Raw genomic sequence first — 27,707 nt, forward strand, 5'->3', positions numbered from 1 at the left:
AGATTTCTCCTGGATGCTCCTCAGCCAGCATGTGTATATTATATTATGTTCAGTTCCGTCAGCAGCTCACCTGATTTACCACATTTACCAAAATTTACCAAACCAGGTGTTGATTAGTATGATGAGAACTAGAAAACCAGAACTCTATTAAACTCAGATGAGGAGTAGAGATGAGATGTTTTAAAGAAAACTTTTTGATTTTTGTTTGTATTCATTGTAATGCTGAGTTAATATGTTTTACTGAGATAATAAACAATTACTTACTGCACAGATAAGAAGCTTTTTCTTTACTGAAAAAAAACCCACAGGTGCCTAAAACTTTTGCACAATATTGTATTTTTTTTTTAAAGTCATATCGCCCAGCCCTAGCTTTACCTTAATCTTATCTGTGTAGAAGACATTTTCCCAGAAGAATTTTGCCATATTCACATACATTTTGGCAAACTGCAGTCCTAGATCAGAAAAGGGAGAAAAAACACTCGTCTGAGGATTTAAGAACCAAAATTGTGGAAAAACATCAACAATCTAAAGGTTAGTCCAGCTCCAGAGATCTTGATGTTGCTTTGTCCACAGTGCTCAACATAATCAAGAAGATCACAACCCATAGCTGTAGCTAACCTTCCTGGACGTGGACGGAGGAGAAATCCCAATCAAGTTCTAAAGAAATGTAAGCTGTCCTGCAGGCTCAGGGTGTCAGAATGAACAATGAACAATGATCTGTGGACGTTTGAATGATGTTAAAAGCTACTGCAGAAGCTCCAGGAGGAACACACGGCTGATAGAGAGACAAAAAAATAAGATTGTAGACGGCAGTTTGCTAAAATGTATTTGAGTATGCCAAAATGTCTTTTAGACAGATGAGATCGAAACCTATATCTCAATATTCTTCAGAGTAGTGCTATGCGATATGACTATTAATATCGTGGGGACGATAGAAAAGTGTCTATCGTGCTACTTACTTTCTATTGTCCCTATTGTTTCTACAGTAATTTCATTAATTATTCATGCAAATATATAAACTAGGCTACGGTGAAATGTATTGGCATGGTCACTTTGCATAAACTCGGTTTATATAAGTGATAATAAAGTAATCTTCTCAAAAAATCTTCATTATCTGGTTCTGCGACATGACGCTGCTTTACGTTATTTGCCGGACACTTTGAAAAATGCTAATTGAGTTTATTTTGATAACTGAATTTAAATACCTGTAATATGAAAAAAAGTTGTACTCTGCTAAGGGTTATCCCTACAGACGCTAAACTGTTTCCATACAAACCCGGGTGCAATATTACAATATGGACATATATTTTTATATTGTATCTTTTATCTTGTATCTTTATATTTATCTTTTATAAAATTTAAATTATTATGGATTAACCTGCTGATTTGTCAATTAACGGGGTGAATGCTCTTCATTCTCAATCAATTTTAACACACACGCACGCACGCACGCACGCACGCACTCACAGCTCTAAACAGAAAACAGAAAGTTTGAGTCCGCTCAGCCTTCAGGTGGTTTTCATTAGCGGCCTTTCACTGCTAATAGTCTGTGTTTTTTTTGTATGTTTTGTGTGTGTGTGTGTGTGTGTGACAGAGAGAGAGAGAGAGAGAGAGAGAGAGAGAGAAAAGCAAAACTCATTCTTAAACTGGACAAGTCCACAGCCGGTCAGCACTTCACTTCTTTTTATTGGGTTTTAGGTGTGATTTATTTATTTCTTTTTTAGTATATTGTCCACACCTTGTTACTTGTTACACACAGGTGAGTTTAAACGAGAATCATCTGCTTAACACTTAAAAGTTATTTACCCACAATTTTAAGAAAGTGCAAATAGTTTTTTGATGTTTGCATGAAATTATATATATTTGGGCTTTTTCCTCTCTGTTTTTGTGCTGTTTTAGTTCACCCAAAGTAAATAAACAGGTGTATCACAAAATGAGTAATTACAAAAAAAATTGGGGACATTTTTAGGGGTGACATTACTATTTTTAACCGTGACTGTAGATCTTTATCAGGATGTGGTCTGGTGGGGGGGTGGGGGTGATGAGGTCCAGTATAGTCCCCCCCACCACCTTTTATTCCCACACTACCTGCTCCTGCTTCTGCATTTGAATCAAAGCCCTCTCACGCCATTGGTCGACTGCCTGGTCATGTGACCCAGCGGGTCCTGCCTTCTGTGTGTGCAGTCCAGGATTTTCCCATGGGAGCGTCAGAGCGAGAGAGAGAGAGAGAGAACGCGAGAGGGGGGTAAAACTTCTGAGTCAGAAAGTGTTTTCCCTCTCCAGCCCTCCCCCACCCCAACCAGTCTGCGGTCTCTCTCTCTCTCTCTCTCTCTCTCTCTCTCGTTCGTATTGAGTAAAAGAGCTGTTGATTGAACCCGTATGTGGGCTCAGTGCTGTTTGTTAACGTCTGGAGAAGACAAGGCCGTGTTGCTCAGAGTGTGTTTTATTCCCTGGTTGGAATTTTATAACAAAAGAAATAATAATAGAAAATTGATCCAAATTAGTGTCTGAAGTTGTGCAGCTACTGTTCTGCATGACTTACGTACCTACTGTCTGCTTGAAGTTTACAAGATTCAAGATTTAGATATTTTTTTAAATATATTTTTTGCACTATATAACACACTCAAAATACTTAAATTTTTCCCAAAAATCATCAGAGCTCCTTATAATCCGGTGCTCCTTATGTATGAATTCTACCAGTCAGGTATTAAGGAGCAGTAAAGCCACTCCACTGAAGTACAGAGTTATACAGGAGTTTCAGTTTAGTTCTCCAGCACAGAGACTGGAGCAGTATTAGCATTAGCCGTTAACCACAGCGCTAAGTGCTAGCTCTTTCACCGTTCAGGGAAGAGTAAATTGGACTGTAGTCTGTGTGTTTGCGCTGTTAAAATAAGCCATGTGGGATGAAACGCTCGCTAATATGGTCCTGGTTTACCGGAACACTCAGGGTTCCACATTGAATTACTTTCTGGCAGCATTAGCCACTAATGCTAATGCTAATGCTCCAGCCTTATTGCTGGACTAATTCTTTTCAGGAGAGAAATCTGTGTAGATTAACATCCACTGCAAGTTTGACTCTCTTATTACAGTTTTGTTTACTTAGCTTAGCTTTACTTTACTTAGTTAGTTACCCCCCACCCACCACCCAGCGGTGAGACCTGCTGATTTAGAAGTTTCTTATAGTGTCTCTTAAAATGCACCTTATAATCCAGTGCGCCTTATAGTATAAGTATAAGTATATAAATCTGTTTTTTAATGTGATTTTTCTATTTATAGGTTTATGTTTGAGTAAAATGAACATTGTTGTTTTATTCTATAAACTACAGACAACATTTCTCCCAAATTCCAAATAAAAATATTGCCATTTAGAGCATTTATTTGCAGAACATGAGAAATGGCTGAAATAACAAAAAAGATGCAGAGCTTTCAGGCCACAAATAATGCAAAGAAAACAAATTCATATTCATAAAGTAGTTTTAAGATGTCAGAAATCCATATGTGGTGGAATAATCCTGGTTTTTAATCACAGTTTTTTTTCCTGCATCTTGGCATCATGTTCTCCTCCACCAGTCTTACACACTGCTTTTGGAAAACTTTATGCTGCTTTACTCCTGGTGCAAAAATTCAAGCAGTTCAGTTTGGTTTGGTGGTTTGTGATCATCCCTCTTACTCTTGATTATATTCCAGAGGTTTTCAGTTTGGTAAAATCAAAGAAACACATCATTTTTAAGTGTTTTCTTATTTTTTTACAGAGCTGTATTATATTGTTGTTGTATTGGACATGTAGGGAATTTGCCGGAGGGTTCCTTCTAGTCACAGATTTCTTTCTGTCTCACATATTCAGAAACACGCGTGTGTGTGTGTGTGTGTTCGAGGGAGTGCTGGGTTGCGTGCTTGCTGCTGGAGGTGAACACAGAGGGTGTAAAGCTGGTGTGTGCTGGATAAGCGCACAGTGTTGCCCAAGCAGGTTTTGACTTGCTCTGGCATGGGAAACTCAGGAGTTGGGTAAATAGTTGCCAGTATTTTCACCCCGCCGCCACCGCAGTGTGTGTGTGTGTGTGTGTGGGAAGAAAAGAGATCATCCAAGGTGGAATTGGGAGAGCGTGAGAGTGAGCAACAAGGGGTTGCGAAGGGCACCTGTGTCTGTCTCACACACACACACACATACACACATGCGCACACACACACACACACACACAGGATCGTTTCATGTCACCTCTAAGACATGTTAAGCATATGTGTGGTGTCAGGCTGTGCATCTGTTCAGTCTAAGGACGCTACGTTCCTCACTACGTTCCTCACACACGCACACACACACACACACACACACACCTGTGTTATCTATACCATTTATTCTCACACAACTAACAGCAGCTAGCACTGACGGGAAACTGGTAGCCTCTGATTTGCATATACTGTCATTTGCATAATGCTACCTGTAAACGTTTTTTTTAACACAAGCATTGAATGTACTCTGCTTACAGATGCACTGATAAGGGAATTCCTGGCTGATACAGATATCTGATAAAAGATAAATCTGCTGATAAGGATACTAATTGAAGAGTATTAAAGGAGGAATCTGGTGTAAAATGTGTGTAAAAAAACTTTTGTTATACTTAAACATGATAAAAAGTTACCAAACTTTCCTTTGATGAATAGCACACCTCCTTTCTCCCACAGCGTTCAGAGATACAGAAATTTGAACAGTTTGTTCAAACACACTGGACGACACGGGGCATAATTTACCCTGATAAATCACTTTTTACACCATTATCCAGCTCAAAGTAGAGAGAGCCCTGACATTTAAAACAAGGCATTAATAACTTAAAAAGTGCAGAAAAAGCTTACTAAACACCACTGTTTACATCCCATAATACTAGATTCAGCTCCGAGCGCTGCCGTCACTGTACTGATAATAACATAGACATATATAAATACATAGAATCCACATAGCCTGCCTCCTGACGTAGCAGCCGATAATCTGCTGTTTATTATTTTCTCTTTATCTTATCAATGAATTTATACTTTATTACTGTTTATCACAGAGACTCTGTTTTTAATCATGTTAATTTGAACTAAAGGCTAAAGCTGCTGTTTCCATGTGGGTCAGCCAGACATCTTGCTGTAGCAGTTTGCTCCAGTTTCTAAGAGTCTTTTAAAGGTCTTTTGAAAGAGTATTCAGCTTTTGTGTTTACAGTACTGTTTGTTATGTAGTTTTAAGCATATGGGTTAAACGTAAAAGTAAGGGGTAAATTTAAGGTAACTGCAACCTATTTACCAGATCACTGTGGCTAAATGTGTGTTTGTGTGTGCTTTTAACAGTGTGTGTGTGTTTGTGTGTTTGTAACAGAGTGTGTGTGTGTGTGTGTGTGTGTGTGTATGTGTTTGTTGGGGTGGGGATCAGACGTGGCGACAGGGCTTTTAGCAGTGGGGTGTTGTTTGGAGGGTGGGGGGGAATGAGGGGTCATTCTCACAGTGAACACACACACACACACTGCTGTCGTGAAGAAAGAGTCCTCAGACCAGACAAAAGCCACACAGGGGTGTGAACTCTCTGAGGCGCGACGTATCACTACCCTCACACCTACTGGTATACGTGTGTGTGTGTGTGTGTGTGTGTGTGTGTGTGTGTGTGTGTGAGCGTGGGATTTACAGTGCTGTGTGAAATGTGTGATCTATCTGGTCTCAAGTCGCTCGTCTCGCCGCAGAAAAACGTCTCCGTCAGCCTGTAAAATTACAACCCTGAACAAATACATAAAGTTATTCATTACATATCAGTTTCTCTGTGTCTCTCTTTCTCTGTTTTTCTGTCTGTTTCTCCGCTTCTCTGTCTCTCTACTTCTGTTTCTCTGTGTTTGTTTGTTTCTTTGTTTCTCTGTGTCTTCCTGTGTTCTTTTTCTGTCTCTTTTTCTCTGTGTTTCTGTTTCTCTGTCTCTATTTGTCTCTGTTTCTCCAGTTCTTCGGGTCTCTGTTTCTTTGTGTCTCTGTGTCTCTCTTTCTCTGTTTCTCTTTCTCTGTCTCCGTTTCTCATTTTTCTGTTTCTCAGTTCTCCTGTTTCTCTGTTTTTCTGTGTCTCTGTTTCTCTGTGTCTCTGTTTTCCATTTCTCTGTTTCTCCGTTTCTCAGTTTTCCTGTTTCTCTGTTTTTTTGTCTCTGTGTCTCTATTTCTCCATTTCACTGTCTCTGTTTCTCTGCGTCTTTGTTTCTCTGTATCTCTGTTCCTCTGTTTCTCTGTGTCTCCGCTGATGATTAAACATGGCCGGTTCTGAATCTGTGCTGTGAATTGTGTGAACTTTGCGCTGTGTGTTTGATTTGGACGGCCTTCCTGTTCTTAATATAATAGAGGAGCCCTGGATCATCATTCCTGAGTGAAAGTGATTTATTTAGAAGACAGTTTATATTCATTAATATGCAAAAAGTGAAAAGATTTAATCCTCTTTCTCTCTGTTCTGTTTTTAAAGGCCTGCAATAATAACGAGTACTTGAAGGTGTCGCGAGAAGAGATGACGCAGATGCTGAGTAAACGAGGTGAGCTGATTGCTGATTGGCTGTGATGGTGGTGAGGATGTGCTAATGAGTGAATTAGTACATTTAGTATGTTTAGGAGGAAGCTGTTAATTTACAGTATTTACAGTAACTGTGTCTGATTGTGTAACACTGTAATTCAGATGCATACAGTTAAATCAAACTGACATCAGAGAATCAGTGAATCATCTCTGACTCACTCTGATTAAACATGGGAACAAACAAAGCCGCCGGCAATTCCTCATTCAGTTAAACAATAATCATTCATTTCAATTTTAATTGTGTTAATTTAAAATGAATAGTTAATATCAACAAAACAACAAACTGTGAAAAGTATCTCTATTAATTACTCTGTAGGTAGAAGTATAGATGCTCGAGTTTAATAAATTACTTCTGTAGAAATTTAAAAATCAACTCAAGCTTTTTACGCTTTAAGTAAAAGTGTAAAAGTACTGGTTTCAAAACTACTTTAAGTATAAGTAGAAGTAATGTAAGGAGAAAAAAATAAAGCCATTAAGAAGAAAAGCTTAAGCCACGCCCACAGAGTACTATAGTTGTTAGAATTCCCTTTAGACCTCTTTTGGATTAATATTTTATAACACTGTTTTTTGCCATTTCCTCAAGTATTACTGCTTTCAATTGTGAACTTTACAATATCCTTTTTTGTATGTTTTTGTTTATTTGTTTTTTTTCTACTGTTTACTGCTTTTTTTACTTTTTCATTGGTATGTGATTTTCAACCCCTAATAAACAGATTGTTCACATAAAATAAAATAAGTAAAAAATACGTTGACAAAAAAAAACTGAAATATATTGTGGTTAATAAAGTATGCAATCAAATGAAAGTCAAAGTAAAGCAGTGCACTTTTTTATTTGTATTTTCCATACTGTCCCAAAAGTTCATAAATTGGTATATAATTGTATTGTTTACATAAAAATATATTAATACTAAAACTCGACAAACTCCTCCTCTCACACACACGTCACTCAAGTGATTATTACACATTTCATTTTGTTTTTAACGATTAAAAAAATCCTGGATTTTTTATTTATTTATAGTGTCTATAGTAATTTATAGTTTGCCAAAGCATTTTAACAATTAACAACAATGATATGAACACACACATAATAATATTTATAACAAAAAGAATAATTATGTTTATTATTATAATTATATTACTTATCAATTATTATAATTATATAATAATACTCTCTTTCTCTCCCTCTGTCTCTCTCTCTCTCTGTCTCTCTCTCAGGTCTGCTTCAGGATGAGTCAGAGCGGTGCAGTACTCAGGGGGTATCTGAGGGTAACAGGTCAGTAGACGCTCAGATATTTAACCCTTGCTGCCGCTGGGCTCCTCAGTCTGTTCTGGATCTGGAGACGCTCCAGTTCCACAGCGGTTCTGAGATCCAGTTGAAGACGGTTCCTCCGGGTCTGCTCCCGCGGATCCCCGAATTCTTCGTCTGCACCGGCTGCGGAAAAGTCTTCTGGGAGGGGACGCACTACGACCGGGTCCTGTCCCAATTCCAGGAGGTGCTGCAGCTGTCGGATGGGGAGACGTGCAGCCAGGCCGGAGCAGTGCAGCAGTAGTGCAGGAGCACGGGGACTGGGTGGTTCTGGGTGGTTCTAATGGTTCTTTATCACAGGCTGTACGTTACCTGTGTTGGTCCAGTAGGTCCAGAACGACGCTATACAAGCAAACTGTGTTCTGACCATTGAGCTGCATTTAAATTCAGAGTAAATTTGGAGTTAATTTGTCTACATTTGATTATTTTGGCCAGATTTTCACTTTAAGATTTACAGATCAGGACTGACTCCAGATCTGCTGTTCTGGAAACAGCTGAAAGCCTGAGTTCTGATCAGGATCTGGATAAACGTGTAAAATCGGATTGACTATTTTAGCCTGTTGTGAATCTCTCTGCTTTCTCAGACTCTGAACTAAAGACCAAAAACTCAGAAAAAACAAGAGATGGATGTTCCTTTTTCAATATTCAATACATTGTTTCCTCAATATAATGCAGCCCCTGCTACAATAATAAATCATTCTTTCAACTTTACAATATGTTGCTAATAAATTGATCATTCATTGATTCTCTCAGTTTAGTAGCCCAAGTAATTTTATCTCAATTTAACAAGTAGTTTCCTAAATTTAATAAAGCATTCTCTCAATATAACAATCTGTTTCCTCACTTTACTAACTTGTTTCCCTAATGTATCAATACAGTTAAGACACAAAGTCAAGACCTAAATGTAATAAATTGTTCCCTTACTTTAACTTCATCTATACTTACTTAACGTTTCCCCAATTTAAGAAATTGTTCCATAAATGTTCTACCAAGTACCAATTTGTTCACTAAATTTAACGATATTCTCAATTAACCAACCCATTTCCTGAATTTAAGAAATGAACAATCTGTTTCCCAAATGTAAAAATAATTCCCTAGATTAAATTAAACATCCCCTCTAAACTGATGGAAATACTAAGGGCTCTGTATTCTACTTTCTGAAAATGTACAGGTGTTGGACAATTAAACTGAAACACCTAGTTTTAGAGAACAATAATTTATTGTGGTGACGGACAGTTCTTTTGGAAGCAGGAGAGTTGAGGTGCACATTGATTTCTGCCGTGATTTGGGCAGCCGTGGTTTTATGTTTTTTGGATACAATCCGGGTTAGCACCCGAACATCCCTTTCAGACAGTTTCTCTTGCATCTACAGTTAATCCTGTTGAATGTGGTTGGTCCTTCTTGATGATATGCTGACATTACCCTGGATACCGTGGCTCTTGATACATAACAAAAACTTGCTGTCTTGGTCACAGATGCGTCAGCAAGACGTGCACCAATGTTGTGTGCATTGCAATACTTAGAGCAAAACTGTGCTCTTACCCTGCTAATTGAACATGCACACTCTGCTCTTACTGGTGCAATGTGCAATTAATGAAGATTGGCCACCAGGCTGCTCCAATTTAGCCATGAAACCTCCCACACTAAAATGACAGGTGGTTCAGTTTTATTGTCCAACCCCTGTATTTCACATCCATTTAAATGTTTAAGATAATTTAGCCATATGATGCTAATGTTGTTGGTAGTTAGCAATTAGCAACATTAGCATTATTGATTGAACCAGTTGTGCCATTCTTGATCTTTTTCAGACATAATCACTCAGATCAATCAGTTCTGCAGTTAGTTTGTATCTGATGAACTCTGCTGTTTGTTTTATATGAGCTCAGTTTTGTTTATAGAGCTTCAGTTATTCATACAACATTTATAATGGACATAATGGACTCTGGGGGTGTGGCTTTTTCAATAGTGCTCATAATGCATTATTAACACCTGGTTATTTTATTATGTCTTATGAACTGTTTTTTTTTAGATTGTTTTTTTTACCTTGTGTAATGTTAATTTTATTTTGTTTCATACATCCTGTTTAAAAAAGACAAATCGATTAAAGTCTTGACCTGTTGTTATTATTGCCTGATTTTTTGAGAGATACAAACTAATTAGCCGTAACATGTGATATATAAACTCTCACATCACTTTCTCAGACCAGTATCAGTGTGTAGTGAGTGTGCACGGTTTATATTTGTGTTATAGTTGTGCACAAGTGTGCAAGAGGAGAGCTGTCCAGCTGAACTGAAGCCAGGTAGGCATTTGGCTCCGAGGTCCTGCTTCAAAACAGGATGGGCTGCATAGATTCTTCAACACTGCAAGAGTGTGTGTGCGAGTGTGTGTGTGCGAGTGTGTGTGTGCGAGTGTGTGTGTGCGAGTGTGTGTGTGTGTGTGTGTGACTGTGTGAGAAACTAAGAGTATCAGCTGGGCAGTCTACATACGTGTGTGTGTATTAGTCTGTTTGTGTGTGTGAGAGAGTATATGTTTATATATGTTCTGGGGGTACTGTATTCTGTATTTTCTATGTTTAATGTTTTGCCTGATTCTTTGTCTTGTGATCATGTTTCTGTAAACTGCTTCGTGACAACACCAGTTGTAAAAAGCACTTTACAAATAAATTTGATTTTATTATATCAAATTTTAATATTATTTATTATAGTGGAAAATACAATATATATATATATATATATATATATATATATATATATATATATATATATATATATATATTGTATTTTCCACTATAAAAAGCACCTGCTTATAATGCATTGTAAAGTAAAGAACAGGCCATATTTTTCTTCTAACTCAGCAGGTAACGCTAAGTAAACAAAACGTGAAAGTAATCAAGTGCTGGATGTTAATCTATACAGATTTCCTGAAAACTGTTTATTTGGGTGAGTATTTTAAAGTTTATTTAAAGTAGACTTAGATTTACAGATTTAGAGTAAGCGGTTAGCAGCTAATGCTAGCGGTTCGTTCCATGCAGCTTCCATGCAGACTACATTCTGATATACTCACCTCTAAACAGTGAAAGAGTTAGCGCTGTGGTTAGCGGCTAATGCTAATACTGCTCCAGCCTCCTGTATAACTCTGTAGTGCTCTGGTAGAATTCATACATAAGGAGCACTGATGATTTTTGGGAAAAGTAAAGAATTTTAAGTGCAGCTTATAGTGCAAAAATATGGAATGTGTGTGTTAGTGATTGTGACTGTGAGTGTTAAGAGTGTGTGTGTTAGTGTGTTTGAATGTGAAGGTTAAGAGTGTGTGTGTATGTGTGTGGTGCTGAATATAAATATGGTGAGTATTTATTGTACCTGTATCTGGGGGGGCATGTTTGGGTTGAGGTGGAGTGTGTGTGTTAATGTATGTCTATGAGTGTGTGTGTGTGTGTTAGTGATTTAGTATGTGTCAGTGTGTTGGTATTAGTGTGTTATTGCTTGTGTGTTAATGTGTGTTGCTATCAGTGTGTTAGTGTATTAGTGTTGGTATATTAGTGCTGGTGTGTATTAGTGTATGCGTTAGTGTTAATGTGTGTTTGTGTGTGTGTTAGCTGCTCTCTCTCTCTCTCTCTCTGCTGTTATTGGATCCTCTCTCTCTTTCTTCGCTGGGAAGTAAAGCTCGCCTGTTTCCCACGCTCCCTCAGCACGTATTACTGACTGAATAGAGCCGAGGCCACGCCCACTCTGCTCTGACGTCACTCCAGCGGATTGTTTCGTTTAACGCCCGTTTTCAGCAGCAGCTTTATTATTCACTTATTAATAATAATATTTTAATATGCTGTGTCTCAGAAAAAGCTTGATCTGGAATTATATAAATTATTGATTTACAGAACCAGTAAAAACTTTCCTAAATAGTAAATGAATAGTAAAGTGATCTATCAGATTATGAAGGAACACATAAGGAATCATGTATTAACTTAAAAACTGTTAAACCAACCAAAATACAATGTGAAGTATTTAGTTGCTCTTATCTGGTGAGCTGTTTATTAACTTGTGGTTTCTGAGGCTGGTAACTCTGATGATCTGATCCTGTACAACAGAGGAAACTCTCGCTCTTCCTTTCCTGGAAAAGAGTCCTAATGAGAGCCAGTTTCCTCACCAATATTCTTGAAATGTTTCGGATTGACTGACCTTCATTTCTTTTTAAAGTAGTTGTTGCTTCTCATAATCTGGATTTGAGCATTACTCAAATATTCACTATTTACTGTATACATGTAACTCTACCTCTTCACTACTTTACTTTAACTGATGCTCTCAAATACATTAAGAGACAAAAAATTCAAGTAATTAACTCTTGATGAGTTCAGCACAGCTGTTAACTGAAAGCATGAATTCCGGGTGACTCTACCTCATAAAACTGATTGAGAAAATCCAGCAGAGATGTGGAAAAACTGTTCATCTAAACAAGAATAGAAAACCTTTTATGGTTTAATTATTTTTTAGTTTTTCTAATATTTTCATAGGAAGGAATGGTCATTCTTTGCTAATAAATTATTTCAAGCTGCATTAAATGGATAATTACTTCCTAGTTGCTAGAAAAGCCATTCCTGATTGGACAAAGTTGTTTCCATTTGGTAAATAGTTTTAAGATGAAAGGAAAAGTGGTTCCTATGTGCTGGAAATAAGTTGAATAATAGGAAAAAGCTGCATAAACATTTTTAAAGGTGAATAAATTATTCATTCAGAAGCAAATTATTGACTGAATAATTTTAGGTGTAAAGACAAGAAGTTCCCATCCTATTACTGTCATAATTGTACACTAAAACGCATTAGTTGAAACTTTCACAATTACACAATGTTAATGGTGCTGAATGATAAACACGCTTAGAGGAGAACACTAATTTCCAGTTTTATTTCATCAGCTGATGTATTGTACACCCATACTGACTGATATCATTGACAGTGATGATATACTACATTTTGGGTCAGTTTCTCAGACTGGAATTAGGAGATTTTCCATTGAAAGGAACATGTAGTCTACGACTAGGCTTAACCCCTGTCTGTAAAACCGCCATTTTTGTTTTATTTTTTCTACTATTTGGTTAAATTAAGCAAAGAAAAAGTAACTGAGCATTAAAATGTACTCTTGACTTTTTTTGTATTCTACAACATTTTTCACTTTTCACTTTTTGGACAAATAATTGATAGATCTCCTAATCTCCTAAAAATCTTTTAAAATAACTTGGAATCATTTTTTTTCCTTCTCCTGTTAAGTTACGTTATGTATTTTGGAAGTACAATTTTTATTTGTTACATTGAACATGTTATATTTTCTCGATAGGTCAAAATAAACTGTAAGCAAATTAACATGTAACTGCGCTTTGAAACCAATTAAGTTCAGCAACTGACTGAATGACTTGGAATAAAATATTGTTTCCTTGTCCTGTAGAGCCATACTACCTATTTGTGGTGTTTATAGGACTGTTACCTGGACATGGATGGATGTGGCATCACCAAAAATTTAACCAGTGATCTTCTGGCATTTTCCGACAGGCCCAACGTTTTAGACGTCTGAACTATTTAAGAAACGTCTTAAAAGGTCAGGACCTCTCTCCCCTCCACCCTCTTTAAAAATGAGCCTAGACTAAATATACACACGAGAGCCGTGTATATTTTATTAAGGTTCTGGTCAGATCAGGTTGAGAACCGGCCGTTTTGTAATGTATATATTTTTAATGAGTCTTGGCTCCCAGTGTAAATATCGGGGTATTGCAGCAGCTGAGTGCTGAAGTTCTGCAGTCCTGCTGACATTCTGAATGTTTAATAGCAGGTCTTCAGCACTGGTTGGATCTGGAAGGGGGTTTTGGATGTCTAATGTGACGAGACACCAGAATGATGCTCCTGTATTTAAAGTAAAGTATATCTGACACCAGTCTGGCTCCCTGGCCAGGTCATAACTCTCTGGGTCAGTACTGATTTACCCCTCCTCCTCGTTCTGTGTTGCCATGTTGCTGCAGATTACTCTGTATATTAATCTTTGATTCCTCATAATTTGGATGATTTAATATTAACCTACCACACAGAAAATAATAATTTTAAGGTGGAACAACAAGTAGTTCCTATTTGTCAATTTAACGTTGAATGTAAAGTAGTTCCCACTGGGTAAATCATTGTTAAGGTGGAAGATCATTTCTTGCTAATAAATTATTTTAAGGTGCATAAAATAGATAATATGTTCCTGATTGCTAAAAAAGCAATTCCTGATTGTTCATATGGACAAAATTGTTTCTGTTTGCTAAATAGTTTTAAGGTGAAGGAAAAGTTTTTCCTATATGCTTAACTGTTGGTGAATTGGTAAATAAATTATTCAGTCAAAAGCAACTTATTGACTGAATAATTTTAGGCAGTTCATATTTCTTGTATATATTATAATATAAGTATATATTACTCTGTATATTGATCTTTGTGAGCCATATTTATGTTAATTTCTCTTAGGCTTGGAGTTGAGGATTTACTATAATTGATGCAGTTGGGCAAAAGTATTGGGACACCTGTTCATTCATTGTTTATTTTAAAATCAATCAAGTTTATTTTGTTTTATATTTGTTGGAGTAACTATTGTGTCTATTATCCAGATATTGCCAGATTTTTACTAGATTCTAGAGCACTGTGATTTATGCAATTTAGGATGACCTAACTAATGATCCCCCCTCATCCAAAAGTATCAGATGGAGCTCCATCATTCCAGAGAACTAGTGATAAGATCAGCAGCTCTTTTAGATGAACGCAAAGACTTCTTTGCATTATTTGAGGTCTGAAAGCTCTGCATCTTTTTTGTTATTTCAGCCATTTCTCATTTTCTGCAAATAAATGCTCTAAATGACAATATTTTTATTTGGAATTTGGGAGAAATGTTGTCTGTAGTTTATAGAATAAAAAAAACAATGTTCATTTTACTCAAACATAAACCTATAAATAGCAAAATAAGAGAAACTGATTCAGAAACTGAAGAGCTCTCTTAATTCTAAGAGAGCTGTATACTAATATTTATTTATTTACAGTTAGAATTATTGTCTGTTCTTTAGTAGTTTTAGATTTTGTGTTTGATTAATCAGGTATAGGTTATATCAGCAGAATTACAGCTTTCAGATCTGAATCATCACTATGAGGATCAGTAGGGCTGCAGATTCCTCAGGGCTGAGAGAGAGATAACGGTTCAGTGCAGGAACTCAACGTTTTCTCCCGCAAATATTTTCTAGCATGCTTTCACAGAGACACGTCTATCTGATTATCCCACAGATGTTTCAGCTCGGCGCTGGCAGGGCTGGAGAGCTTCTGTCGGCCACATGCTGAATGGAATGCTGGGAAAAGCTGTAATTCTTCAGAAAAACAGATCCGGTATCTATCCAGTCGAGCACTGTGATAAAATATAACGTTATAACGCATATTTACATGTAGCACATAGCTATAATTTAACCATATTGCACTACTTACTTAAAGAAAAAAAATTCTTTTACATTTTTTTACACTGATGTGACAGATACCATGGGACAGGAACAAGTGTCTTGTCTATTGTCCAATCAGTTGTGCTGTGTCTCATGCTAAAATGTAATGAATGATAAACGGAATGTCTTCTGTATTGAATTTGGATGTAGTGATTTTCTGCTAGAGTAACTTTTCTGTTCACATGGACAGTTCTAGCCGGATGCTGCCGGTCACCATCATTACTACTGATATGTACTTTGATCGCTCCTCACTCCGGGAGGTAAATTATACTTACTATAATGTATTTGACATGTATTTTATAATGTTATATACACACCTCACACACAGTTCATGCTGGCTTGCCATGAGCACCTTGGCCAATGTTCAACCGCACTTACAAGATAATACCTCACAACTACTAATACAGCCTATCCCAAGCGTCCCCCGAATTAACGCTTGATCTTTTATTTACATACTGCTATCCCATGACTTTTGGCATGCCAGTGTACAAGTTTGTAAAATGTAAATACTCTTTATTAACTATACTTTTAACTCAAGCAAATACACATACATATTTGACACAAACAAAAACTTTCTACCTATATACAGCTCTGTAAAAAAATAAAAGAGCTCTTGAAAATGATGAGTTGGAATGAGTGATGAGTGATGAGTCTGGAATATAATCAAGAGGAAGATGGATGATCACAAACCATCAAACCAAACTGAACTGCTTGAATTTTTGCACCAGGAGTAAAGCAGCATAAAGTTATCCAAAAAAAAGTGTGTAAGACTGGTGGAGGAGAACATGTCAGGATGCAAGAGATTAAAACTGTGATTAAAAACCAGGGTTATTCCACCAAATATTGATTTCTGAACTTAAAACTTTATGAATATGAACTTGTTTTCTTTGCATTATTTGAGGTCTGAAAGCTCTGCATCTTTTTTTTTTGGTTATTTCAGCCATTTCTCATTTTCTGTAAATAAATGCTCTAAATGACAATATTTTAATGTGGAATTTGGGAGAAATGTTGTCTGTAGTTTATTGAATAAAACAACAATGTTCATTTTACTCAAACATAAACCTATAAATAGCAAAATCAGAGAAACTGAAGTTGTCTCTTAATTTTTTTTCCAGGTTCTTTCATATATTGGGCATTAATGGGCAGGATCTGTAGCTTCTGTTCATTCATGAAGACAAAAACACAGTCTAACTTTAATCGCTGTTGATATATAAACAGTCATTTAGAGAAACGCACAGCATCTAAATCCCTTGCAGCAGTGCTGCTTAATAAACTGAAGTGTATATCACTGTATATACCAAATATACAGAAAAACTTTCAAAAACCTCAGTTTTTGTTGTTTTTTTTAACTGTGGATTTTTTCCAGTCATTTTTTTACATTGTGTCTAAATGTAATGATGAATGGACCCAGAGAAATGCTTGAACAAATGACTTGAGAGTGACTGACTTTCACTGAAAGTTACATTTATTTATTCTCTTGTAAAAATACCCGTTTTAATATTTTTAACAGTGACGATTAATCTTATGGTACTTTCTGTCTCAGTATTATCACATTTTGCTTTGCACCTGGAAGCGCCTTAAATTTAGTGTTGTTTTTTATTATTTTAAAATGTTCTGCATTGTAGATTAAAACTAAATTCATTCAAACTATGGAGAAAAACATATTAAATTATTTAATAACAAAAAAGTTTTTATCATACCAGAAAATGTTTTATACTTATGAATCTTCAAAGTAGCTCAGTATGATCAGTTTTGAACATCTCTGCTGAGTCAGTTTTATGAGGTAGAGTCACCTGGAATTCAGGTTTTCAGTTAACAGCTGTGCTGAACTCATCAAGAGTTAATTACTTGAATTTCTTGTCTATTAATAAAGTGTTTGAGAGCATCAGTTGTAACGTAGTGAAGAGGTAGAGTTACAGGTATACAGTGAATAGTGAATAGTTTAGTAAAAGTAGAGTCAAAACTTTGGAAGTATCCTCAAACAAAGTTCAAGACCATTAAAAACATTGATGAAACTGACACTCATCAGGCTCTTTTCCTATAGTTGATCTGGTGGAACAGAGAGCAGAGTGTGGTGGTGGAGATGTGTGAGGAGGTTCAGCTGAAGGCCTGGTGCTGCAGGAAGCCTGATTTCACTGTGGTAAAATAGTGATCAGTGTGAAAGAGGCCGGGCGGTTTGTGAGAGTGTGATATCGGTGTGGTTTGGTTGTTGTTGTTGGTTTTGAACGTCTGAACAGACACGTAACCCGTACAAACGGAGAGCAGACGGAGTGTGTGTGTGTGTGTGTGTGTGTGTGTGTGTGTGTCTGAGTGAGAAGCTCAGAGAATCGCAGCCGCCCGGTTCCCACGCTACAGCTGCCATGCGCGTCACAGCCTGCAGCCAAGCACCGCCTCCTGCGCACTGTGATTGGCTAGTGGAATTCTGTGCCCTTAGCTGTGATTGGCTGCAAGTTCATGCTGTGCAAAGACAGGCTGCTACTGCAGGTTTGAATTTCCAGCTCTAATGTCAACTAAAACTGATCTTAAACGGACCTGAAATGAGCTAAAACTGATCTAAAGCTGACCTAAAAGCCAATCTAAAACTTCTCAAAATGATCTAAAACTGACCTGAAACTGATCTAAAACTGATCTTAAACTGACCTGAAACTGATCTTAAACTGACCTGAAACTGATCTTAAACTGACCTGAAACTGATCTAAAACTGGTCTTAAACTGACCTAAAACTGGTCTTAAACTGACCTGAAACTGATCTAAAACTGGTCTTAAACTGACCTAAAACGAATCTAAAAATGATCTAAAACTGATCTAAAACTGACCTAAAACGAATCTAAAAATGATCTAACACTGATCTGAATATTATCCTAAACTGATCTAAAGCTGACCTAAAAGCTAATCTAAAACGTATCTCAAAATGATCTAAAACTGACCTGAAACTGATCTAAACTGACCTGAAACTGATCTTAAACTGATCTAAAACTGATCTTAAACTGACCTAAAACGAATCTAAAAATGATCTAAAACTGATCTAAATATTATACTAAACTGATCTAAATCTTACCTAAAACTGATTTACTGGCCTGAGACTAATCTAAAACTGGTCTAAAACTGACTTCATAACTGAAGTTATGTGCTTCCCTGGATATGTTTTTTTTTTCTTTATATATATTTTATGTCTGTTAATGCAATATACATTCACTTTGATTTTGACAAGTTATATACAGTATTCACTGCTACCCTGTTTGTATGGTAAATGTCTGAGCTTCACCACAAGCATTTTAATGCATGTATTTCTGCATTTTGCAGCTCTATATCTAACACGTATCAACCACTTAGCATTACTGTAGAAACCACCTGGGATACACCAGCAACCACATCAGCACATACAGCCTATTGAGTGCATGAAGGTGGGAACCATAGTTTATAGTTTGTTTTATTCAATATTACCATGCCTCCCCCTTTTCGTGGTATATATGCCATATGATTAGGTATATAAAATGAGCATTCATTCTGGTAAAAGGTAAAATCTGTTGATGTATAAGTTTCCTTTTTTTTCTTATTCACCAGTTATTCACTGTCTACCACCTCTTTTCCCCGGGAGACTATTTATGGCCATCCAAAACCAAAAGTTTCACAAGCGTTATACAACTGGAGGCGTTAGAACTTCAGTAATCCCAGCTGTCACACAGTCACAGGCAATAAGTCCTAAACAACAAAAGTCTGCAGAACTTCCTTAGCAAGTGAGAAGAGGTGTGTGCAGCGTCAGGATTTACAAGAAGATACAAGCATGAGCTGGAGCTTCATTTCATACTCAAAAAGACTGGTTTAATTTTTAAACCATTCCAGAACATGCCAGGCACAATTATTTATCCTGCAGTTACCTAAAACAGATCTAAAACTGACCTAAAATGAGCTAAAACTGACCTACAACTGATCCAAATGGAGCTAAAACTAAATCAGGCCTCTCTCCTTATGGAAATTACTAGTTAGTCTTGAAATGTTCTATCTGTTAATCTACACTTGGGCTATAAGTCCTAGCTAGCTTGTTCCAGAGCTGTTCTTATATATTTAATAATATAGCATTATTTTATTATCATATAATACAAATTATTAATGTATTCACAATACAGCTCTGGCAAAAAAGAGAGCACTTAAAAAGGATGAGTTTCTTTGATTTTACCAAATTAAAAACCTCTGGAATATAATCAAGAGGAAGATGGATGATCACAAGCCATCCAACCAAGCTGAACTGCTTGAATTTTTGCACCAGTAGTAAAGCAGCATAAAGTTATTCAATAGCAGTGTGTAAGACTGGTGGAGGGCAACATGATGCCAAGAAATGCATGAAAAGTCTGATTAAAAACCAGGGTTATTCCACCAAATATTGATTTCTGAACTCTTTAAACTTCTATATGAATATAAATATGTTTATGCTTTGCATTTTTTGAGGTCTGAAAGCTCTAAATATTTTTTTGTTATTTCAGCCATTTCTCATTTTCTGCAAATAAATGCTCAAAATGACTATATTTTCCTTTGGATTTTAGGAGAAATAATTGCTGTAGTTTATAGAATAAAACAACAATGTTCATTTTACTCAAACATAAACCTATAATTAGCAAAATCAGAGAAACTGATTCAGAAACTGAAGTGTGTGTGTGTGTGTGTGTGTTTGTCTCCTCTGCTAAGTTGCAACTGCAGAGCCCTATTAACACATTAGACTCAACTCATTTTTCCGTGGGAAATTCAGGCCAGATTTTTCTTGTGGGCTCGACTAGCCACGCCCCCCCACAGCTTCGGTTTCAACCGCCAGACCCCGCCCCTTCTCTCCCCTGCAGCCAATCAGCGCCGCCGTGGCCCCACCCCGCCTATTGAAGAGCGTATTAGAGGCTCATTGTTATGCAAAACATTCGGTGTAAAATATCGGCGGCGGCGGCGGGAGCTCCGGACACACAGACCCGCTGCAGGGAGACTCAACCCCGGGGCACGGAGACACACACAGCGCTGATCTGTGCCTGAGTCGCCACGACCCGTCCACAACTTCTAATATTATTATTTTACATACATTTACAGGCAAGTATCTGAACTTAATTACTATTGCTTCTTCTTTTTTATTATATATATATATATATATATATATATATATATATATATATATATATATATATATATATATATATATATATATGTATAGCTCTTTTTAGTATTGCGAAACATGTAAATATAATAAACATGTATTTAACTAACTGTTCTCTCTTTCTCTCTCTCTTTCCTTTTTTCTGTTCTTTTTTTCAGTCACTGAAAAGCCTTGCTGTGTGTGAATTTTATAAACATATCTAAAAAGCGGCTCTCGCGGAGAAAAGCTGAAAAGAAGAGCTGAACTGGTGAACTGAGAAGTGCAAACTGCAAACACGAGGGATATTTTTTTGTGCATATTTTTTGTTCCTGGTGCATTTCACGGAGATAAACGCTGCTGTTCGTTTTTTTTTTTTTTTAAGAAACTTTACCTCCTCCTTTTTATTTTTAATTTAAATTTTTTTTTTAATAGAAAAAGTATATATAACCCGGTGCTGCTATTGACGAGGCGAAACGGGAGATTATCCTGATCGTTTTTGTTATTATTATTATATATATATATATATATATATATATATATATATATATATATATTTTTTTTTTTGTGTGTGTGTGTGTTGCCTGGATTTAATTATTTTCACACATATATCTTTATATATATATTTTTTGGATTTATTAGCCATTTTATTCCATTTGCACACCGAGTGTGTCGTTTTTGTCCTGTTTTTTTGGGGATATACAGTCGCACAGTCTCATCACCGACGGACCGACCGACCTGCCGACGGACTAAACTAAAGGGGGTGAAAAAGAGTGAGACAGCGTCCCAGGTGGAGATATAGATCCAGGTGGAGATCCGGCCAGATCACCCCGGAGTTCTGCACCATGAGCCAGGCGGATATATCCACTTGCTCCGCGCCGCAGAGAGTTTTCCAGGAGGCGGTGAAGAAGGGAAACACCAAGGAGCTCCACTCCCTCCTGCAGAACATGACCAGCTGCGAGTTCAACGTGAATTCCTTCGGTCCAGAAGGTCAGACAGCTCTCCACCAGTCTGTTATCGACGGAAATCTGGAGTTAGTGAAGCTCCTGGTGAAGTTTGGAGCAGATATTCGACTTGCGAACAGGGAGGGATGGAGCGCTTTACACATCGCTGCTTTCGGGGGACACCAGGACATCGTTTTATACCTCATCACTAAAGCAAAGTACTCCTCTGCAGCCAGGTAAAAAAACAAGATAAACTGATTTAAAAAGAGAGAAAGACTCATAGACAGTAAGACAAGTTCCTGTTTGAACCCACATCTCTGCCAAATGGAGAGAAAAAGAAAAGAAAAGAGAGATAGAGACAATGGAGAAACAAAAAAGCAGAAGTTCCCTTAAAACCAAATGGAGACTGAGAAAAGATTGAGAAAAGGTGGGAGAGTTATGAGGGTTATGAAATAGTAGAAATTGGGCTTTTAATAGCTTTTAATTAAAACAAAACAAAACAATAGCTAACTAACTACATGCCATGCCACGATGATGATATCATCCTTATAGCAAAGAAAAGAACATGGAACAAATCAAACGTTTATATACATAAAACGTCCTGTTTCATATTGTATTTGGGATCGTGGAGAGAGACATAGACACACCGAGAGAGAAAGAAAATATAAATATATTATATACGTATATTTTTGTGCGTTGGTACTAAAGCTTTGCTTTTTTTTTCTCTGTATGAGTGTATGGTGTCTGTATGTGTGTGTGATGCATGTGTTTAATGTGAGTGTGATGTATGTATATATGTGTGTGTGTGTGTGTTAGTTAGTTAGTTTGCTAGCTATGTATGTATTATATAGTTAGTTAGCTGGCTGGCTGGCTGAAAACATACAAAAACAAAAGTTTAGGGACTCTGAATCAGAACTGAACTGAACTATAGGGGGCACATAATAAATATCGCATAGAATAAGAATAATAAGAACCTGCGCTGCTTTTTTTATACCCCTTTTGCGCCAAGCCCCGCCCACTTCGCGCAAGGATTGGCTAGGTAAGCAGGCCGTCGTTCTAGAGCGCGCCGTTAGCCAATCAGCATGCGGGTGGGCGCCTCCTTCTGCAATATGCTGGGAAAAACTAAAAACTTGCTAAAAACTAGCTTGGTTGCTAATAATCTCTCTTTTATTTAGTTTGATGTGTTTGAAATGTAAGAAATTCTATATATATATATATATGTCCAATGAAAAGCATGTATCTCCATTTTTGTTGATTTTTTTTTTTAGATTTTTCTACATTACATTGCATTGCATTTGGCAGATGCTTTTGTCCAAAGCGACTTACAATAATGATGTTTGTCCAAATTTCTTAATCAATGGACCAATAAAAACTCTCCAAAATTTTGAAAAAAAATTAACCCTTTTTACACTGACCTCTATTGAAAGTGGAAGTGACTTACAATGATACTTTTTGTCCAAATTTTTGATCAGTGGATCAATAGAAAATCTCAAAAAATGACCTAAAATTAATTCTTTTTACACTGACCTCCATTGAGTTTTTAAAGTTTTCTCTCCCGTAAAGTTGCTGTTGTTTTCATGTCTTTCTTTGGACATAAATATACATACTGCCTTCTTATAGTGAGATAGTCTGGGCATTAAGGCATTAATTTAGCATTTGTTGCATTTCAGACACAGCCAACGTTGTGTTGACCTGTTACTCAGCTTTTGCTCACCAGTATGACCATATTATGACCATATCATATAAAATTATCTATCTAATCATAAAAAAGATGGCACTTGCTGGAATATTTGATATTTGGTTTGAAAGGGAAGACGAGTCTAGAATGAAGGCCACCCTCTAGTTGGCTAAAACAAACTGTTTTTTAAAATTACTGTTATTTTAGATATAGCATATTTTGGCCACATGCTTGTTATATAATGATTATATCCAATGTTTGCATTTTTAAAAGAGTCCAATCTTGATAGATCAACTTAACAACTTTAAAGTGACCTAATGTTGTTGTTCAGTACTGTACACAATAGCTTTACTGTGCTTTTCCTACCCTGTAAGTGTAGTCCAATGCCCAGCGCTCCCTCCTTGCAGCTTTCAGGCTACTAAAATGTGTTACTAAAACAAAAAACAGCTGCTTTTATTTTTGCTTTTGTATCAGGAAAAAAAATTCAAGAGTCACATTTTGGAATACACTTTATAATCGTATAATCTCTCAGTATTTCTTTTCTCTTATTTTTTATTTTGTTATATTATTATAAACACCCTGGTCATCACTGTGAATGCAGGCTGGGTTCTTTGTTTTTTACTTTTTTTTTGCTGTTGTTTTTCTTTCTATTTATGAAGGTACATTGAGATGATGATGATGATGCTGATGATGATGATACATTTAAATTATGTATGTGGTTATAATTTAGTCTTTTTTAATAGCCTAAGGAACTAAGCTGCTCTAGATTTTTGTAGAGGCCTGAGGAAGAAGTCCTGTGTTGGAGATTCAGCCTTGCATACACATATACATACACACACACTCATATAGCTTCCTGTTTTTTTATTGTTTTTATCTTGTTTTTATCGTTTATCTCATTCTCTCATCCTCAATACACCCCGCACCCACAATACACTCCCCACCCACCATCCACCCACTGTATGTTTGGATCTCTGTATCTTTATACCAGCTACCTCGACTTGACTTTTTAAAACTTCTTTATTTTAAAGTGTTCAACCAGTTTTAGTTTTAAGCCTACTGATTCCTCCAGGGTCTTCTGTAGGACCTGACCTTCCTCGCTTTCCCAGCCTTTCCAAGCCTTTTTTAGCCCACTCTGGAGCCTTAATGGAGCCAATGGGGGGATATTAGAAAGCTAGATGGGCTATAAATGTTGTTTTTTTATTTTTTTAAGCTTAAATTAGCTTTTTTATTTGCCATTTTAATATCACCTCCATTTCTATTGTTTTTTAGCAACCAAAATTGATTAAATAGGCTCAGACTCTACTCTACTGGTTCATTGAAACCATTTGATTTGATGAATTTGATGATTTGTCTTAGTCATTTCCTTTCTTCCTCACTTCGTAATGTTTTTAATGTTCCTGTCTTCCACCTCCTTCACTCTTTTTCTCCTTTTTGTTTTGGTTTTTAAGTTTTTCACATTGTTTTTAGTTTCTTGACTTACAAAAAGTGGACTGTAATGGCATGACTATTAATGCAGGGAGTTTTGTTGCACAAAATAATGATGTGGAGCCTTATACGCCCCCTAGTACCTGGTCAGGTAACTGCAGGAGCTTGAGGCTTTGAGGCTTGAGAAGGAGAGTTACTACTGAGCAGGAGGACTATTATTATTATTAGTACTATTATTATTATTATTAACCTGATGTGTTTTAATGGAGAAGGCCACTATGGACTGTTGTTTTGTGTGACTGATTTTGCAGGGAAATACAAGTAAAAGATCTAAAGATATGTTAAGAGAGACAGAGTGAAAAAAAAAAGAGAGAGAGAGACCTGCCTTTAAAAGTCATAGCACCCTAATGTTTGTTTCAATGCTGCTTTTATTATTAATGTGTTTTATTTTTTTAAAACAATAGCCAACAGTGAGTGAATGAAAGAGGACAAATATCAGTTAGATGATTCACAGAAACCTTTAAATGGAAAGTCTCCCAAATGCAGTGAGAGCATGTACTGTAAGTGAGTAAATGTGTGTGTAAGATTGTGTGTGTGTAAAGGGGAGAGAGAGGAAGGGAGAGCGAGCGAGCGAGTCTTGCATGCATACCACTGTTTAACTGGTTGTTGCTAGGCCTGGGAAAGCCCTGCTTTAGACAGAGGCTAATGATTTCAATGGTATTAGAAGCAACTGAAGTAAAATCCACCATAAACGGACTGTTCCTATTGGTTGAAACAGAGCAAATATGCATCGCATGGCTTAAACTTGATATTTTTACTCTTTTTAAAGAGAAAAAACATTGCACTGATGACTGTTGTTCATTGGTTGGCGTCACGTCAACATTTTATGTTTTTCTAAATAGAAAAAAAAGGAACACAACAAAATACTATTGTATAAAAAAAAGCTCCAGGTTATATTGTTGTCTATTTTGTTTGTGTGTTACATTACATTTGCAAAGAGGCCTGTATCTCTGTGCTTGGGTGTACTTGTATGTATGTTTGTGTGTATATATATATATATATATATATATATATATATATATATATATATATATATATATATATATTAACGCTGAAATCCCAGGGCGCTTTCTTTTTCGTAAAGTGCTCTCCTGATGTTAAGAAAGGGGAATAATACATTTGATGGTAAGATCATTGTAACAGAAATAAAATTAAATTGCACGATGTTCGGCTGCTCTGCTCCTTTCTTGTCATAACATTTATGGCATGGGGGGCGGAGCAGCTCGCTAGGTGTAAGTGAATATTTAGATTTTTTTTGTTTTTGCAGATTTTATTTTTTATTTTATTTTATTTTATTTTATTTTTTCTGTCATGGACCAAGCTCTGTGGCGTATTGTGTCTCCAGTGAGCAAAAAAAAGTTTTTTGTTGAGTTTTGAGTGATTTGAATGCGTGTTTTTATTTTTTCTTTCTTTTGATTTTAGCTGTTTTTGTTTGATTGTTTGTTTGTTTGTGTGCGTCCGTTTTATTTGTGTTTTCTTTTTTGAATGTTTGTAACACTGTGATTTGTGAGTGGTCAGATGACAGAGTGCTGTAATATGTTTTGTACGTTTGTGTACAAGCCAGTAAAGAAATCATTAAACCTTATTGAAGGTGTGATTCTGACTCTCTCTCTCTCTTTTTCTCTTTCTCTCTCTTTCTCACACTCTCACACACACATTCTCTCACACACACACTCTCTCTCTCTTTTTCTCTTTCTCTCTCTTTCTCACACTCTCACACACACATTCTCTCACACACACTCGCTCTCTCCTTTTGTCATTCATTTGGCCTGGGCCTTTCATATGCTGAATAAAGGAGCGCAGGGGGTTGTGGGTAACTTTGTTTTAAAGACAGCCTCTCTCTCTCTCTCTCTCTCTCTTTGAAAGAATTCCCTCTTCTCCCCTCAGATTCCAGCTCACACTAAACTCACTCATACACAACTCTCCTCACTGCAGACTGAGAATTCCCTCTGGATTCGTAATTCACACCAAACCCATTCATAAAAAACTATTTCTCTCTCTTTTATTGCTGCAAAAACACTTCCTTTCCTGTCTCACACTTACACACACTTACACAGACTTGTGAATAGTGAGAAATCCTACTCACCAAACTTACTAATACAAAACTGCTCTTTAAATTTTGTTTTACTGCAAAGTAAGATTGAGTTTAGCTCAACTTTCATACAAATGTTTACACAAAACAAAATCTATCTATCTAGTGGTCATAATAGATATAATAGATAGTCTTTTTTGATATTAAAATACTGTAGCAGTTTCCTACTTACAAGAAGTAGAACAAACTCAGAATATATACATATATATACTATACATGTACTGAATCAGGCTACTAATCAGTCATATGATGTTCTGAAGGTGTGCTAGAATGTCCTGAAACAGGCCTCTCTTTTTATGGAAATTGCTAACTAATTATTAGTTAGTCCTGACATTCACATATGTGAATATGAGTGTGAATTACAAATTCTAAATTAGAATCCATCTAGAGTCTGTCAAGTATGTGATTATGATTCATAATGCATTGTTATAATGAATAAGACATTATAAGAAGTGCATTTTCTGAAGGAAACACAGCACATTGTTGTGCTACGTGTAACCCTAATGGTTTGTAGCTTCTAAGTGCTAGAATGGCCATCCATCCATCCATCCATCCACAGACATCCCAAGTTGCAAAAGTTGATTTCAGGGAGGTTACCCCCCCCCCCCCCCCCCCCCCCCCATTTTTTGGAAGGCCCTTCCTCTGCTTTCCTTTTTTTTTTGGGGGGGGGGGGGGGGGGGGGGGGGGCCTTTATTTGTCATTTTGTTGACCGTTACAATATCATAAAAAATTGCCTGTGACAGACAGTTAGTTTAACTTTGGAATTAGCTTAGTTAAAGAAAAACAAAACTAAATAATGTTCAGCTTACCCTGTACCTGACTAGCTAATAACTATTTAATTTTCATTCATTTAGATAACTCAGTCAGCTAGAAGCTGGATGTAGGGGATAGACAGAATTTAGTACAACACTGGGTAATGTTGGTAGTTTAAAGCAGTTTCTTAACCCTGATCACTGCCCTTAAAATTGTGTTTTTTCACCAGATCCAACTGATCAGCTAATAAACAGTCCTTTACTGAGTTTACCTGTTAAAATCTCTTAG

At 36.6% G+C, this 27,707-nt stretch overlaps 2 protein-coding genes across 3 annotated transcripts in view; both read left to right on the forward strand.

Moving 5' to 3' along the window:
- Positions 1-9,994, forward strand: part of exd3 (exonuclease 3'-5' domain containing 3) — an 89,170-nt gene extending 79,176 nt beyond the window's left edge. For both annotated transcript variants that reach the window (XM_022680931.2, XM_022680932.2), the window contains exons 19-20: positions 6,461-6,527; positions 7,781-9,994. In XM_022680931.2, coding sequence (XP_022536652.2) covers positions 6,461-6,527; positions 7,781-8,115 — 402 coding nt within the window. In that variant the 3' untranslated portion in view covers positions 8,116-9,994. The remainder of the gene's footprint in view (positions 1-6,460; positions 6,528-7,780) is intronic.
- Positions 9,995-21,011: 11,017 nt separating this feature from the next.
- On the forward strand, positions 21,012-26,171 carry nrarpa (NOTCH regulated ankyrin repeat protein a). Its single transcript, XM_007241770.4, has one exon. It carries the CDS (start codon positions 21,313-21,315, stop codon positions 21,649-21,651), a length of 339 nt encoding a protein of 112 aa, XP_007241832.1. The 5' UTR covers positions 21,012-21,312; the 3' UTR covers positions 21,652-26,171.
- The last annotated feature ends 1,536 nt before the right edge of the window (positions 26,172-27,707 follow it).

This window comes from Astyanax mexicanus, chromosome 20, assembly GCF_023375975.1.
Source record: "Astyanax mexicanus isolate ESR-SI-001 chromosome 20, AstMex3_surface, whole genome shotgun sequence".
Taxonomy (NCBI): Eukaryota; Metazoa; Chordata; class Actinopteri; order Characiformes; family Acestrorhamphidae; genus Astyanax; species Astyanax mexicanus.